Raw genomic sequence first — 18,481 nt, 5'->3', positions numbered from 1 at the left:
AATGCATGTGTGGTTTCTTTCTGTTTGTCCTATAGTCTCTCTCTTTTGATTATGTTGTGATAATTTTTATTAAATTTTTTGTCTTCGCCTCCCTTTACCCTCCAATGCCTCCCCTGTGTTGTATGTTCTTTCTTTGGGGGTCTATTCATTATGTTAATTATCAGGGTTCGAACGGACCCCGATAATTGACATACTAACTCACTGCGAGCACAAGTGCACAAGAGCCCCGATGTCTGAAGAAGCTGAACAGGGGTGGAGCCATCTGAAGATGGCGAATGCTCCCGCAATCAAGCTCTGAAAATATTGTATTTTCGGAGCTTGATGAATTCTGTCCCCATACTAGTGTATGGGGAGAGCGGGCCATTCCGCGAGAGAAAGGTAAGCATGAGTTATCTGTGATAGTAATGTATGGGGACTGCGGGCCATTCCGCGAGAGAAAGGTAAGCAGGAGATATCTTTGATAGTAGTGTATGGGGACAGCGGGCCATTCCACGAGAGATAGGTAAGCAGGAGATATCTGTGATACTAGTGTATGGGGAGAGCGGGCCATTCCGCGAGAGATAGGTAAGCAGGAGTTATCTGTGATAGTAGTGTATGGGGACAGCGGGCCATTCCGCAAGAGAAAGGTAAGCAGGAGATATCTGTGATAGTAGTGTATGGGGACAGCGGGCCATTCCGCGAGAGATAGGTAAGCAGGAGATATCTCTGATACTAGTTTATGGGTAGAGCAGATCATTCCGCGAGAGATAGGTAAGCAGGAGATATCTGTGATAGTAGTGTATGGGGACAGCGGGCCATTCCGCGAGAGAAAGGTAAGCATGAGTTATCTGTGATAGTAGTGTATGGGGACTGCGGGCCATTCCGCGAGAGAAAGGTAAGCAGGAGATATCTGTGATAGTAGTGTATGGGGACAGCGGGCCATTCCACGAGAGATAGGTAAACAGGAGATATCTGTGATAGTAGTGTATGGGGACAGCGGGCCATTCCACGAGAGATAGGTAAGCAGGAGATATCTGTGATACTAGTGTATGGGGAGAGCGGGCCATTCCGCGAGAGATAGGTAAGCAGGAGTTATCTGTGATAGTAGTGTATGGGGACAGCTGGCCATTCCGCGAGAGAAAGGTAAGCAGGAGATATCTGTGATAGTAGTGTATGGGGACAGCGGGCCATTCCGCGAGAGAAAGGTAAGCAGGAGATATCTGTGATACTAGTGTATGGGAACAGCGGGCCATTACGGGAGAGGAAGGTAAGCAGAAGAGATCTGTGATACTAGTGTATGGGAACAGCGGGCCATTACGGGAGAGAAAGGTAAGCAGGAGATATCTGTGATACTAATGTAAGGGGACCGTGGGCCATTCTGGGAGAGAAAGGTAAGCAGGAGATATCTGTGATACTAGTGTATGGGAACAGCGGGCCGTTACGGGAGAGGAAGGTAAGCAGGAGATATCTGTGATACTAGTTTATGGGGACAGCGGGCCATTCCGGCAGAGAAAGTTAAGCAGGAGATATCTGTGATACTAGTGTATGGGGACAGAGGGCCATTCCGGGAGAGAAAGGTAAGCAGGAGATATCTGTGATACTAGTATATGGGGACAGCGGGCCATTCTGCTAGAGGAAGGTAAGCAGGAGATATCTTTGATACTAGTGTATGGGGACAGAGGGCCATTCCAGGAGAGAAAGGTAAGCAGGAGATATCTGTGATACTAGTGTATGGGGATAGCAGGCCATTCCGGGAGAGAAAGTTAAGCAGGAGATATCTGTGATACTAGTGTATGGGAACAGCGGGCCATTATGGGAGAGAAAGGTACGCAGGAGACATCTGTGATACTAGTGTATGGGGACAGTGGGCCGTTCCGGGAGAGAAAGGTTAAGCAGGAGATATCTGTGATACTAGTGTATGGGGACAGAGGGACATTCCGGGAGAGAAAGGTAAGCAGGAGATATCTGTGATACTAGTGTATGAGGACAGAGGGACATTCCGGGAGAGAAAGGTAAGCAGGAGATATCTGTGATACTAGTGTATGGGGACAGTGGGCCATTCCGCTAGAGGAAGGTAAGCAGGAGATATCTGTGATACTATTGTATGTGAACAGTGGGCCATTACAGGAGAGGAAGGTAAGCAGGAGATATCTGTGATACTAGTGTATGGGGACAGCGGGCCATTCCGGGAGATAAAGGTAAGCAGTAGATACTGTACCTGTGATATGTCCTGCTTTATCTTCTTGATGAATGGCCCGATAACTTAATTTCTTCAATTGCAGGTGAAAATATTAATTTCCACCTGCTTTTGTAGAAATTAAGTGATCTTCAGATGGCGAGTGTTCCCACCACCCACTCCTTCCCTATGGGAAGGATACCCAGGTCGCAAAAAGGGATCCTTTCGGATACCTCTGCCCCTGTCTGGCTCCTTCTTGTGCGCTTACGTGACCTGTAGGTCAAGCATGCACACTTGTCTCACTGCTTGGAAGGAGCAGTGAAGCCACTGTTGTTGGTGGCAGTTGGAGCTGTGAGCGTGGTGGGGGGTGCAGAAGGTGTGCCACTGTCTGGCTCTCACTGCACTCCCTATTGGCACACAGGATAGTATAATTATATACTACACATTTCATAATGGTGGAGAGAGTGGAACTGTTTTATTTACATACTTTCCCACCTACACTGAGAGGGGGGTGGGTTCTACTTGCCCTGGCTGGTTGGAGGGGTCCAGGTCAGTAGCACATTGGGCAGAACGAGAGAGGAGACTGCTGCTGCTCAGTCGCAGCAGTCTCTTTCCTCAGCCCAGCCATGCTGCTGTTGCCTTCTCTCTCCCTTTAAATATTACGGGGGGATGAGGGTGGGGGGGGGCGTTCATACTTTTTGCCCTACCCCCGGATCTGTCCCCTGACCAAGGGGGACATATCCGTCCCCCATCCCTGCATGGGTGCCGCATATTTTGTTGTAATAATAGAAAACAATGGGGGGTCTCCCAGTAACCGGGCCTGATACTGCTCTTGACGGCCCTGCACATAGCAAAATCCTGTAGAGAGTGGAATTACTCATCCTATAAAATAAAACTTTTCTTTTTCCGTATGCTGATGCATCATAAAGAGCATGGGAACACTTACCCTGCATCAGCCAGGAGATCCCTGGTCCATCTACAGTAGCTTCCGCCTCCTTCTCCCATCAAAAGATGCAAACTTTTACCAGCCCCACAGTTGCTGCCATCTTCTTGCGCTAACGTCTGTCCAGCCCCCAAAAATGGTCCATTCATGTAGAGATATAACACAACATGATTTGTAATGTAGATCCGCAAGTCCGTAACTTAGAAATGACCTTTACTGTTTGTACATTTTGGAATATCTTTTATTTGTTAGTTCTGTTGTCTCCACGGCTCATTACTTTTCCTGTTCTGCAAATCAATCTGTCCCAACTAATAGCGCTGTCTATAGTTACTGTTGGTTCAATAACCATTGAAGTGCAGATGTGGTGTAAATGTGTTGAGAAAATCCCGTACATACCTGTTTTTTGTGAGAATGTGCTTATTCTTAAGTGTAAGCCCGTGACTATGTGGGCCAAGAGGATGATGCCTGGAGAGGTCAAAATTTGAATCTAATGAGGAATGCTGGGAAAACATTGTAGACTAAGTGTAAAAATTTACCTTAATCATATTATAAACACTAAAGAGAAAAAAGTGCAACTGTGATGTTATGATCTGCATTGGGTGCCACCGAGCTCGCGGCTGTTGCTTTGCTACTGTTAGTCCGCTCCCCTGGCTTTCGCTGACCGCTGCTAAGTGACTGCAGCCACTGTTGCTTCACCCCTTATTATACAAGTGACGCTGCTTAATTTAGGAGGCATGTTCTATGGATGGGTCACATGACTGGGAGGCAGGTACTACAGACCTCATCCTATTGGCTCTTCAGGCTCCATTAAGCTGCCACTCTTGTACATCTATGCAGGTGATAGTTTGCTGTCAACCAATGGGCTGTACCTGTATTTGTCAGTGTGTGCTTCCTCTTGACTATGCTGCTCTCTCCTGCCCTTGACTTCACCTTGGTGTTGGTGTTTGGATGTATTTTTTTGAGAGCTTATCTGTCTTGACCTTGGCCTGATTACTGGACTCCACTCTGATCACATGCCTTGACTTCAGCTTGTTTACTGGACTTGTTTTTCGTTGCTGCCTGTCCTGACCTCAGCCTGTGCACTGGACCTTCAGTACCTCTTGAGCTAACTTCCAACCTGTCCTACCTCCAACCACGTTCTGTCCAAGTGGATTATTCTCCCATTACCCAGAAGTAATAAGTTCAGGCAACTATGAATGAAATTCTGAGGGCATCTATGCACCAGGGAGCATATAGCACTCTATGGGAATGACGATTGTTATAGTTGAAAACCTTGTAAAGCAGACTAGGGGTGTCATCATATCAACAGGTATTGCCCGAACAGGTGAAAAGTAATAGTATATATAGATTAGGGGTGTACACCAGCCACTTTTCGTGTTTTGGTTTTGGATCTGGATCTTTCTTCGTGTTTTGGATCTGGATTGGTTTTGCCAAAACCACCCTTCCGGGTTTTGTGTTTACTTTTGCGTTTTGGATCTGTATTTTTTGTGAAAAAAAGCATAAAAACAGCTAAAATAACAGAATTTGTTTTTTTGTTCCTATGCTATTATTAACCTCAATAGCATTAATTTACACTCATTTCCAGTCTATTCTGAACACCTCACCCCTCACAATATTGTTTGTAGGCCAAAAGGATGCACCGAGGTAGCTGGATGACCATGCTACGTGACACAAGTGGGCAGCACAAAGACGTGGCCCATCTAGGAGTGGCACTGCAGTGGCAGACAGGACGGCAGTTTAAAAAACTAGGCCCCAAAAGGCGCTGCGCAGTGACTTATCGCGTCACCCATTGACTGCTGATGCTGGGCACACAGGACGGGACTCAGGAGAGAGATGGGCGCCGCCAAGGCTGATAGGATGCTGTTCGTGGGGAACTTAGATCCCAGGGCCATCGAGGAGATCCTGTTTGAGCTGTTTCTGCAGGCTGGTCCTGCAATTAACGTTCAAATTCCAAAGGACAAGGATGGAAAGTCGAAACAATTTGCTTTTGTCAATTTCAAACATGAGGAGTCTGTTCCCTATGGAATGAGTTTGTTAAATGGAATCAAACTCTTTGGGAGGCCGCTGAAAATTCAATTCAGATCAGGAAGCAGCCATGGCTCCGCAGAAGCCTTCTCACCACAAGGAAATGGCAGTTTTACTGGAAACAGTCCATCAGCACATGACCGCAGGCATGATGGCAATGGGAAGTTCACAAAATACTCTGAACTTTCACCTCCTGTTCCAAACTATCAGAGATCTTACTCTTCTCCGGATAATCTTCAAAGACAAGCAATGATGAATAACTTCTATAGGTCGGAAACCCCTCATGGATCCAGCACAGCAGTGAAGGCCCAACCCAGTAACTCGCCATCACATTATCCGCCTCACCAAAGTCGGTTAAGTCACGGATCCGATTATCCTCTCCCACACAGATATGGTTCCTCTTCCAGCCATCGATCCAGTAGAAGCCATAACTCTCATCCTTATCAAAAGGAGAGTTGCCACAGTAGCAGAGACTAAGGATGTGCAGGCTCGGATTAGTTCGGATTTTCCCGCCGAGTTTGGATTTTTCCCGCCAAAAATTGGGTCTCAGAAAGAGGCAAAACATCAACTTTCATGAACAAACATCATCTTTCATGGATTTTTGTCTAGGACAGCCCCAGTAAAAATTATTTTGATGAATGTCAGCGTACAACCCACAGGACAGTCCCTGTAAAAATTATTTGTAAGATCGTACCCCTACAGCAGACAGGGCACCGCCTGTAAATTATTTGTATGAGCATACCACTACAGCAGACAGGGCAACCCCTGTAAAAATTATTTGTATGAGCGTACCCCTATAGCAGACAGGGCACCCCTGGACAACACAGCACTACAGCCATCCAGCCCCTATGGACAGGACAACAGCCAGCCAATATATGGACAAGGACAACAGTATCCAGCTAGCCCCTATGTATATAATATGTGGACAACAGTAGCCAGCCAGCCCAGCTTTTCACACTGGAGGTGGGTGAAGAGAGCACCCCTGAAGGACAAAGCACCCCCTGGACAACACAGCACTACAGCCAGCCAGCCCCTACAGACAGGACAACAGCCAGCACCTATATATACAAGGACAACAGTAGCCAGCCAGCCCCTATGTATTGTATATGGACAACAGTAGCCGGCCAGCCCCTATGGTCAGCATCAACAACAGCTCCCTCCCGCTTCACAGCAGCCAGCCAGCAGTACTTTATTATTTTTTATTTTTATAACTAACTGTCTAACACCCAACACTGAGCTCCCAGCTCCCTCCTAACTCTGCACACTCCACAGCCGGAATGAAAAATGGTGATGATCTCGGGACCTTTATAGAATCCAAAACCCGCGAGAATCCGATAGCGGGATGATGACATTTTGCCTCGATTTCAGATCCGAGCCATGCGGGAAAACCTGAGCCTGACTCTGTTCCCAGCTCGGATTGGGGGGGGGGGGGGGGGGGGTTGGATTTCGGAAATCCAAACCCACTCATCCCTAATATAGATACAGTATATGACTAAATTAGTTTATCATACTCAGTCTGTGAGAACCTTTATTAAAGATTCCCTAATTACTTAGTATAAGTGATTTCAGTATCACAAGTAAGTAACTTATTCAAATCAAAATCAAACGTCCTTTCACTTAGTAACTCTTGCCAGTTCCCTTGGTGTTTGGTACATGAAACTTGTTAAAGGTTCGGGTGACATAGAATGACTGTAAATTTATAACTCTGGGTTGTCTCCTCTATGTAATATTATTGTGACGATTCAAAGGGCACCTCTGGACTTATTCCCTTATATGGTGTTAGACTACACTGGACAGTTCTTAAATAATGCCAGGTGCCAATAGATTATTTAGGATGGATGGACTCAGAACAGGAGAGTCATGTTTGTATAGGAGTCCCCTCAAAAAGCACCCACCTTTGTAATCCTCTAAATAGCAAAATCTGATATACTTTTCAAGCCATCATTTGAATAATGAGTTAAGTATTATTCTCTGAGATAACATCACCAGACTGGTGGGCACCATATCTGACAGGGGAAGAGGAGAAACCTTGATGGGCAGTACTGGTTACTTTTCAGGATAATATTTAGTAAAATCCAAAAAGAACCTTAACACCCCTAAGGGTAGCAACTTGAAATAAGGGAAGACTGAGAGGGTCGCTGTTTGTTGGTGACTATCCTGTACTTGGTGTTATGCGGCTTCTGCCAAGTCCAGTGAAGAAGACACCAGATTCTTCCCGAGTGAGATAACTGCTGGAAGGCACTGAAGAACTATGGCAGCGGTGGGACTTTGAATTCCTGCAACCAAATTGCTCAAAAGTGAGCACCCCGTGGACCTTGTTGATGCAGTGTGCTGCACCTCACGGATGAGGGATGATTGACCCTTGGTCCCTCCCATGCTAGGTATGGGGTTGGCAGACAAGCAAGTGATTGTTATCAGCTTTAAGCTTTATACAGGAGGGACACTGATATTGGGTGGAGGGCACTCAGAGTATTTAGTACTTCTAACATTCCTGTATATAATATAGAGGTAGAGAGAGAGAGAGAGAGAGAGAGAGAGAGAGAGAGAACAGGATGGCCAGCACTGTATCACAACCAAATGTAATAATTCCTGGTGCCTTCCCAAATGGAAATAGATGCAGAGAAACAGGTAGGTGGCACTCAGGGCTCAGCTTCAATAACGGGGAGAACGGGCTTTAGAGGTCAACGTTTCAGTCATCTTTAATCAAATTTCGTCAGAACAACGTTGTCCTGATGAAAGTGATTAAAGATCACTGAAATGTTGGCCTCTATAGGGCATATATATATATATATATATATATATGTAATGTTACTTTTTTGTGCTGTGTAAAGTAAAGGTATCATTGTACGTACCTCTGCTATTGTGTCTTTCCTGTGTGATTTGGGACTCACAAGGTACCAGGTTACAGTGCTCGCTATAAACTGGCGCATATGACAAGGCGGTAAGACATAAATAAACCCAATATCCATACAAGGATTGAGGCATTCAAAATGCACTGCAGACCATTTCCCTTGTGCGGATGCCCATGGATGTCATATAAGGATTTGACACGTTTCATTGACCTGCAACTTTTTCCTGGTGATATTGTTACTGATCCTTTATTCGCTTTTTAAAGAAAACATGATGGAAGGAAAGGAGAAAAAGGATGGCATATAACAGAGAAGGGAGGGCACACATGAGCAGAGACACCCCAAATCATCTCCGCTATTAACATTACAACTTTCACCTATAAACTATGTGCTTGATTCAGCAAGGATCGCAACTGCGATCACAGTGACTACGCAGACCCATCGTAGAGTGATCGATAGGAAGTGCCATTTGTGAGAGGTGACGGGGAAGTTGGCGAAACGCAGGTGTGTCATTTATGCACGCCGTTGCATGGGCGTGCATAAATTATCCACTGCGATGCCATACACAGCTTGTGTACTCACAGCGTGCGACGAGGTTAGCAATTCCTGAGCAAGGTCAGAGCTTGTGCAAGTGTGCGTGAGGCTGGGATGATACTTGATTGTACCGATGGTTTCTCAGTCTTGCTAAACATTACAGATGTGTGTAAGGTAAGGTGGGCTGCGACGGCATAGCGATCCCAATGGATTAGCATATCTTTGCAGTGAGACTGCTTGTGCAATCGCAGTTTTGATCATTGCTGAATCAGGCCTAATATCAATATACAGTACTTCACAAAAGATATAATTAGAAAAAGAGCTTGCATAATACTGTACATAGATATACTGTGGGGGAGATGGCATTGAGAAAAGGTTCCGTCAGAACCTCATTGCATGTAATTATGGTAGGGCTGGGGAAACCTTGCTAATTCTTGCTCAGACCAGGCAAAATGTCGCTGCATCGGACCCTCGCTGTTACTGGAATTTCCCCTGTACAGTATATTATAAATATTTTATTATTAAGGATATTATGCATCACAATACAGAGAAAATAAAGGCAGTAGCTGCCTGCATACATTTCATATCCAGAAAAGGGTTGTAAATAATATATTTCATATTTAGAATTTTGTTTGGAAACAAAGACAGCTGGTCTTGAGTACAAAACGGGCTCTATCACTATAATAGACGTGCATTTGGTAGGTACAGTATGCCGTCCGCATACCATTTAAGTAATCTTCATATTGTAGTGTGAACCTTCTGAATACCATTCCCACTGATTTATTATGCTGTGTTTTATATATTAAATGCTATGATAAAAATCCACAAGAATGATATACATAATGATATATATAATGATGTATATAATACTGTATATAATGATGTGTAATGTAATGTATTGGCTCACACAGTTTCTTATGTCTGGAATTCTGGATAAATCCAGCACAATATTTTATGGCAGCTACACCCAATTGGTCATATTTTCTAATTATTAGGTTTCAGACCCGATAATTAGAATTTCTTATCACTGCTATTTGCGGAAATGAGAAATTCACATTTGCCCAGATTTATTAAAAATCTCATGCATCCCGGCGATATGTACAGAGGTGAAATGATTGCAAAAGCAATAATTTCCCTTCTACATCGAGAGCCGGGGTCAGTCTGTGCATATGCAGTCAGCAGGCCATGCATGGGCGGAGGCCATTGCAGGGGAAGGGTCCGGAGAAACCCTCTCCCAGTCATTTCTGCAAAATAGTAGCCCATAGGCTAGGGAACTCCCGGGGGGGACTTAGGGTTAGGCACCACCCCTGGAGGGTTAGGTTTAGGGTGCAGGGAGGGGGGGTTAGGGTTAGGCACAACCGGGGGGGATAGGTTAGGGTTAGGCCCCACTAAGGGAGGGTTAGGTGGGGGAGAGGGGAGGGTTATGGTACTTACCAGCCCCAGTCGGGATCCTGACAGTGCGTCCAGCATCGGTATTTAGTCCGCCGGCAATACATCCACCGGCATTACATACCGAGTCCGCTGCACGTAATTCTGCAGTGCAGCACTTGGCTCCTGTCACTGAGGAGTCAGCACTTTGGTGTCACCCCTCGGTGGGTGATGTACGGTTGTGGCCAGGAGCGCCGCGTCGGTTCCGGGGGGAGAAGGGGCGTGGCCTAAATGCATACTTGCCGACCATCTGGCTGCCCCTTCCCGGAGGGAGCAGCCAGATCGGCATTACTGAGGGGCGTGGCCAGCAAACGGGGGCGGGGCCGGCCAGATGGCACGTTTTGTGGGCGGAGCCACGCGAGCGCGTCATTTCGGCCCCGCCCCCACTACACACTGCCGATATTACAGGCAGTGTGATGCAGGGGGCGGTGCCAAAATGACGCGAATCGCGTCACCGCCCCCCTTCGCTGCCGGGGTTTTTTCAAACAATTGGGGTGGGCCATGAGGGGTCGGCGGCAGCCGGGAGACTTGTCTGCCTTCCCGGGAGGTCGGGAGCGGCACACGATTTTCGGGAGGCTCCCGACCAAATCGGGAGGGTAGGTAAGTATGCCTAAATGTGGTAGGCATGGCCACGCCCCCTTAGTGGAAACATTTTTTGCAGCTCCGTGATCGCTCTCCCCACGGGCACAGGAGGCTGCTGTGGCTACTTAGAAGCCGCAAGCAGTCTCCCAGTGCAGCTCAGCACGCAGCGGCATGTGCAGGGCTGCTTTGATGTAAGAGGGGGAGGGGGGGCGGCGCCAGACCCGGGCCCCCGCTGAGCCCCTCTAGCAAGCCCGGGCCTGGGTAATTAGTACCTGCTCCCCCCCCCTCTCTCGGCGCCCCCGGGTGTGGCCCTCACCCCCTTGTGACGCCACTGATTGTGCATATATCGCAAATAAATAAATGAACCCCCCTGAGTGTCTGAATCATTCTTCACACACACAGGGTTGTTCATCCAGTTCTGAATGGCCTTTAAGAGAAGAACCTGAACAGTGAAACAGATCTTACAGCGATGTACGTAATATATATTGGCAGAACCTGTGTTGATAGTTGTCAGCGTTGTGTGATGGAGGTCAGTCCACACAATGAACAGCTTAACCAAGGATTGGTTTATTAACCATGCAGGATGTGAGACAACACAGGGTTAATGCAGCACAATGCATGCAGATACAGTATGAGCAGCTCCAGCCAGGAGTGCGTTAGTACAGGTGGCCTGCGGTGTCTGTATCACGCACCTGCGAGTACATGCAGTGGTGGCAGTGTAATATATAGTGAGGCTGCCAGTGGTGACATAATGGTGTGTAGTGTACCGCTGTACATATACAGTATATGTGGCGCAGTCTCTCACAGGAGACACTGAGGGGCACGTCCTCACAGTGTCTCCAGTCTGGAGGACGGAGAGGAAGACTAGGTAATGGCATGAAGGTTGATGTCAGCGAGGGCTCTCCTCAGCAATATAACTATATTGTATGTTACACAGGTGCTAATAAGGGAGATTATCCAGACAAGAAAAGACATACTGCAACACTCCCGTTCCAGGATGTAGTTATGAGACCGACGGCGCGATGCCGCCGGTCTCTATACCGACAAGGATATCCCAACAAGGGAACTTAAGATAGGTGTTGAAATACCGCTACCTATCTTAATCCCAACACCAGAACGCCGAAGGACCTAGCCTGAACGATGTCAGTCCTGGGTGCCCTTAGCGTTAGACGCGCGGGAGGGGGGAGGGTTAGGTTTAGGGAGCGTAGCGGGGTTAGGCTTTGGGGAGGGGGTTAGGGTTAGGCACCCCTAGGGGGGAGGGTTAGACACACCCAGGGGGAGGTTAGGGTTAGGCACCCCCCCGGGAGGGTTAGGTTTAGGGCGCGGTAAGGGAGGGTTAGAGTTAGGCACCGCCGGGGGGGGGGGGGAGTTAGGGTTAGGCATTGGGAGAGGGTACTTACCTGCCCAGTAGGGATCTTCTCCCTTTGGGCTGCCGGCGTCGGGATATGAACCGGCAGATATTCAGCTGCCGGGACTTCATACCCATTCCGCCAGTTCCAAAGCCAGCATCCTACATGTAAATAATGTGCACACATTAGAAAATATATAATGAGCAGCCCGCCACGTCAAGGCACCTCTGTACCGGGTGGTCCTACGGTCCTGTAAGCAATAAGAGCCCCTAATTTGACTCATACTGTACATGCATTGCATGTGTTTTTAAATTAAGAGCTAATTTACCAGGATGTTCTGCAATATCCTAAAATAGGACACTACAAGGACCGTAGGGGCTGTTCTTGTTTATAATTAGGACCACCCTTAGTATGACATGGTGGGCGGCTTATCATATATTTACAAATATGTGTAATTGAGTCTTCTGCATATTATTTACATGTAAAGTGCTGGCATTTATACTTTACAAGCAATGTGCAGTAATATTATTTATGGAGACCCATGATTTTCTTTGTACATAGATAAATGTATGTTTACACTCACTGTATGAATATTCCTGTGTTGTCCCTTTGTCACGTCACCTGTCAGGGTCTATCGTATTAGACCATTTTCACATTGTATAGTATCTTGACCAGGCTCTTCCTATTGTGGCAGCTAATTAATCTCACCAAAGTCTTCCTGCAGCCCACTTGTCTATCCTTTATACCAATTACCATAGGCTGGTGGCTGTATGCCGTGTGCTCTGGTTTCCTGTATAGTCTGCCTGCATTCCCTGTTGACATACAAGGGTGCAAGTTATAATTACATCTCATGGCTCGGCTGGAAAATCATTTGGGACGTGTTATTTAAAGCAGCAATATCATAAGTTTCTGCAGAGATTGAGTAATAAGCAGCCCAGAGAGAGGGCAACCTGACTAGTTGAAATCTGTCTTGTGCTGCACCGCGGAATAGTAATTACTTGATATATTGACATGCAAACTAAATGCATTAACTCCCTGCGTTTTTTTCCAGCTCACTTATCGGGCATTACATTTACTTGCTCTTTCAGATGTTCCTCTCATTTTTTTTTAATTCTTCCCCTGAATACATGAGGACAATTATGGATATACGGCGTTACATTTAGCGATAAATATTCGGAATAACAATTTTTTCATATTGGGGAAAGGCATTACAATTTTTTTGGAAAGTAAACTTAATTACCGATTCTTAACAACAGGATATTTTCAGCGTTCTGCATTCGTTTTTTTATTCAATCTTTTCAAATATTAATGTATTGTGTATTTTCAAGAAAAAAAAAGTTATTTTCTCGGTTCAGGGTGATGGTCAGAGACTAACCGATTGTTACCGTTTCTCTTATCAGTGACTAACCGATTGTTACCATTTCTCTTATCAGTGACTAACCGATTGTTAGCGTTTCTCTTATCAGTGACTAACCGTTTGTTAGCGTTTCTCTTATCAGTGACTAACCGATTGTTACTGTTTCTCTTATCAGTGAAAGGTGCCGCCACACCATGAGAGGCCATGTGGATTCTGTCAATAGCATTGAGTTCCTGTCGTATTCCAACATTGTGCTTACAAGCTCCGCAGACAAGACCTTGTCACTGTGGGACGCTAGGATGGTAAGTGTCTCATCTAGCTTTCTCCTTACTAATGCTAAAGCTTTTCACACACAGGGCCTGATCCAGCGAGGAACGCAGAGGAGAGAACGCAACGCAATCGGTCAATTAATTCACACTGCGCTTGCGTATGCATAATTGCACTGCGCATGTGCGAACTAGCCAGTGCGATCGGCTTATGGTACGCAGACTACACGCAGTGTTCACGCAGACCCTTCCGATATTGATTTACAGGAAGTGCCGTTTCTGGGTGGTGACGGGGGGTAGTCAGGCGAACGCAGGCGTTATAACACCGTTATAGGGGCGTGCATAATTAAGGCAGTGCGGCGGCATAAGCAGCCATACCGTAAGCTGTACACAGGAAGCGGACAAAATCCTGCAACAGGTCAGGTCAACCACTATTGTGCGTATGAGTCCGATGGTTCTCGATGTTACCGATGTTTACGCTATCTTGCGTACTGATCAGGCTGTGAGTAAAGGGAGAGGGGCGGCTTAATATGGGGCTGGGCGTCTGCATCTTGTGTTGCGGTCTCTGGGCCTAATTCAGACCCGCTCGTGAGCGCAGGACGCTCGCAAGCGGGTCGATGGTGCCCTAATGCGCATGCGCACGACGGAGGGTGCTCCGTCGTGCGCATGCGCGAGACCCGGCGAGCGACGGGGTAGCCGTCGCTCGGGGTCTCGCACCAAAGGGGGCGTGCTGTTGATGGTGACTGACAGCATGCCCCCTTTGGTGGGCGTGGCTTCCAGACGGAGGCGTTCCCATGGGAACGCCTACGGTTTGGGTCCGGCCCCACTGACATCAGTAGTGATGCCAGTGGGAGTGATTTTGGCTCTGAATGAGCCAAAATCACTCCAGGGCTTGTGGCAGCGAGACCCTACCGCAGGGTCTCGTCGCAAGCCCGATGCTCGCGATGGTCTTGACCATCGCCACCATCATCATGGACGCTCGCATAAGCTGTGGGTGGTCCAAGAGGCCGCTCCAAGTTGAGGTAGGAGGGCCCTGATTCAGAGCGAGCGCTCTGGTCAGAGCGTCTGGCTCTGAATCAGGCCCTCTGTGCGTATGCATTGATTAGCACGCAGACGGGTGCGTGCGTTCCTTGCTGAATCAGGCCCACAATTACCAAAGCCAGGGCAGCCAGTATAGACCAAATTGACCACAAATGGTGCCATGTGAAGACGTAAAGCGACCAAAACCGTCAATCAAAATGTGGCTAGGATGGTTGGTCATGAGACAATTGCACTGTCTTTGTGTCATTCAGATCTTCTGTTTGGACACTCTGAAACCGCCGGGTTGTGAAATGTGGCCACTGTATGTATTGGACACGTACCACCTGATGAAGGTCACTGTCGTACTAAATCAACACATGGCAGCATCATGCAGATCCAACACATGCGACTGTTTGATACTAGGAACACGTGTCTCCTATGACTTTCATCCAAAACGTGTTTTCCTCTCTTGTTATTCCATAGTGTAAAGAAATGAGGCTTATTTAAAGGTCAGCATATGGCAGCTGATGTGGCGGAAAGAAAACCGCAGAAGGCAGCCAGCGCAGCTGACATACGCCAGTCACGCCGGCCCTGCAGGATTGTAGATAGGAAACCTTTTAATCAACCTCAGCTGAATAGCTTTGTAGATAATCTGCACAAGAAAAGCATAAACCCTGCATAAATACTAAACCGTAAAACTGGATAAGATACAAGATCCTTGTAACTCCCCATTGTTGGTTTTTATTTATAACAGTATTATTATCAGAAAACTGGACTGGCTGTCACAGGATCCATTTGTTTCCCCATCAAGCAGTCCCTTACCTGCCCCTAAGAGACACGCTAGCGTATAAAGATTTACAGACGTACTGTAAAAGCAATGCACAGAGATGTATATTCATACACAGTACAGCAGCATTGTACAATTGGGATTATGTATTAGTCAATTTAAAGGTGTAAAGTTATTACCTAAAGCAATGATTTTCCGATCCTTATGGATGAACATCACCCCTGAGCTCATCAAGGCGGTTTTTTTGGTGTCTGTACCAGTGACGTGCAGTGAGTTCAGTGACTGGGGAGGCACACATGGGAGTGGGTCTGAGTGCTGGGATCTTGTATCACCCCCTACTCACTGTAACTCTTCCCTCACTACACCTCGATTCAGTGTCTATTGATTCTCCTCCCTGCATCATAAACTGTGTCTCTTATATCAAAACTGTGGAGCATGACAGGGAGTATGATAGGGGAGGGAGTATGACAGGGGAGGCTCTGCCTACCCTGACTGCACGTCCCTGGTCTGTAGGTGTCCAACATCAGGACATTTATGCCGCATAAATATATTAGTGTCCACGTCTTCAATAGTTATTGCAGATAGTTTATTAAACATCCCATTAATATGCGTCGCTAAGCAATGAGTTAGACACTAGTAGTGCTCAGCAATGAGAAGCTAGAAGCAGTAAGAGGTCTCAGTGGATATTAAAAAATGTTGTGAAATAAGTTAATATACAGTCCTCATTTAAAATGCAATTCTGGTGTTTTGCACGCAGGGGCAGAGCTTGCGAGAAAACGCTGTTTCTGCAAATTCCCTCCACGGACTTCTCAGGGTATTTTTCACATAAAAATATTGTGAGACTGTACTGCACACGCACCACCGGCTAACACTTACGTCGGTGATCTGGTGAGCTCCTCTGTGACTCCGGTCATCTGACCGTTGGGCTCCTGCTCTGTTACCTCAGTCATCTGATCTGTGGTGTAAACTGAGATGCAGGCCGAGACTTCACAGGGTTACAGAGGAGCTCACCGATCACTGGTCCCTGGGTGCAGATACAGTAAGTGTGATTTTTTTTTTTTTTTTTCTATTATAACATTTTTTTTTTCTTTGTGATCAGCCTGTGGTCTATCAGACACCCATGGCTGATCACAGAAGCCTAATCCGGGCTCTGCTCTTCCTGTCACATGCAGAAAGGGCTGAGCTTGAGTAGGTGAAACGAAGAGAAGTCTGCTTCACGCCATCTCCAGATAGCGTTATTATTGTAAGGCTCCATTCTGAGATTTTTTTTTTTCAATTTCTTTTAGTAAGGGGCCTATTTATCATGAAATATTGTGGAATATTCCCAAAAAACACCCATTTTCAGGGGATACCTGCAAATATTTAGTATCCCAAATAATATCCTGCAAAGGACAAAAATTTTATTCAATTCATAGACCAGCAATTTAGTACATTCTAATAATTAGTTACCAAATTTTGTATATAGCTGGAGGTGCTCCCTGGCATCGAATATCAAGTATCAAAAAACTTCCATTGGCCTCAGCCAATGAGCAGCAAATGATCCCTTTGTGGGGCACTCTTTTATAATAAATTAATTGATATAATTGATATCAGGAAATATACATAATTACAACATAACTTTTAATCGGTTCCCTCTTTAAAGAGATTGGGGATTATTTTGGCTCTGAGTGTGAAAATATGACAGAGTCACCCATCATTAAACACCCATATATACCATATAATTGATATCAGGAAATGAACATAATTAAAACATAACTTTTAATCGGATCCTTCTTTAAAAGAAATTGGGAATTATTATGACTCTGATTATGAAAATATGATAGAGTCACCCATCAATAAGCACACATAAATATCATATCCATCAATAAGCACACATAAATATCATATTAGACATTCTGTAATTGAGTATGAAATAATTACCTTGTGGTGATCATATTTAATCATTAACAATGTATCCCCTAATGGGTAAAATAGGCATTTTTAGCAGTTAGTACATTCACTCCCTTTCTTCATTAATTCATTTATGTACAGTAGTAGCACTATATGCAACCAACATACACATAAATTAGATTTTTTTAGAAGCATTATAGTGTTTAAATTAGAATTTAAACACTATAATGCTTCTAAAAATTTTTATTTTATAAATGTTGCAGATAAAGTATATACATACAGGACATATATATTCTCTATAGCCTTTTTTTTAACTGAAATAGTTTTTATTAGAGGAAAGTTTCCAATACAAATCAGATAAAACATTAATAAACAGTAGTTTACAATCATAATAGCAAAGATGTTACATATTTTGTAGTTTTATAAAAATACAATATAAAATAACATACAATAAAATAAGAAAAATAAAAATATTATAAATATTGCATAGAAAAACAGAGCAATATGATATAGAGAAAAAACAGAAGCATAAAGAAGACAAAATGACATATACACAGATCCATTATTGGGGAAATAAATATGAGGTCATCCATATTAATCTCTATCAAATCAAGATGGAACCGTAATAGAACTAGTTACCTATGGACGTCATGGGGGCAGGTGAGTCAGAAAAGTCAGACCAAGTGCGCCATCTTGTTAGTGGGGATGAGGATCTCTATATACTTATGTTATATGAGAGATAGTTTAAGGGCTTGGAGGAGTTTTTTTTACAAAATCCCTTTGATGCATATAAGTGAAACTAAAATAATGTGAAAAGGGAGTAAAAAAATTGATAAATAGGCCCCTTAGTGCTTTTGAATCTAATGCCACGTCCTCCAGCCTAGTGATTCATTATACAGTTCTACCTGCTCTTCTGATCTGCCACCTAATGTAGGGTGGAGCTAGGGGTTAATAAAATCGCCACAAAGGCCCCGCATGGAGCAGTGTGGTTTTTGACATCACACTTTTGTGTAAATTCATTCACTTTCACAGGGAAGCTTATGGATTTGTGTGTCAAAATGACGATGTCTGGCAGATACTCGCCTTCTCTCTCTCATCCTGTCTACTTCTGCAGTGAAGAGGGACTGTAGGGCAGTAATGACTCAATTAGCCGTGAAAGGCTTCATCATGGCCATCCCTATCGCTGCAAATCACACGAATCGCTGCATTTTGCAGCCTGGGCCGCGGAGACGCGATTCGCGGTGCTACTCCCCCTTACAATTGCCCTCTGGAGCCTCCGGGATCTCCTAGAAGGGA

The 18,481-nt window shown here is 45.5% G+C and overlaps 1 protein-coding gene across 1 annotated transcript in view; it reads left to right on the top strand.

The window, feature by feature from the left end:
* Positions 1-18,481, top strand: part of SPAG16 (sperm associated antigen 16) — an 826,137-nt gene that overhangs the window by 583,491 nt on the left and 224,165 nt on the right. Inside the window, exon 13 of the mRNA XM_088475190.1 lies at positions 13,398-13,524. Within this exon, the coding sequence (XP_088331316.1) occupies positions 13,398-13,524 (127 nt within the window). The remainder of the gene's footprint in view (positions 1-13,397; positions 13,525-18,481) is intronic.

The sequence above is a fragment of the Taudactylus pleione genome, unplaced genomic scaffold (genome assembly GCF_031769625.1).
Source record: "Taudactylus pleione unplaced genomic scaffold, aTauple2 ptg000164l, whole genome shotgun sequence".
NCBI classification, from domain to species: Eukaryota; Metazoa; Chordata; class Amphibia; order Anura; family Myobatrachidae; genus Taudactylus; species Taudactylus pleione.
Note: the sequence above shows the minus strand (reverse complement) of the source record. Positions and strands in the feature narration are given on the sequence as shown.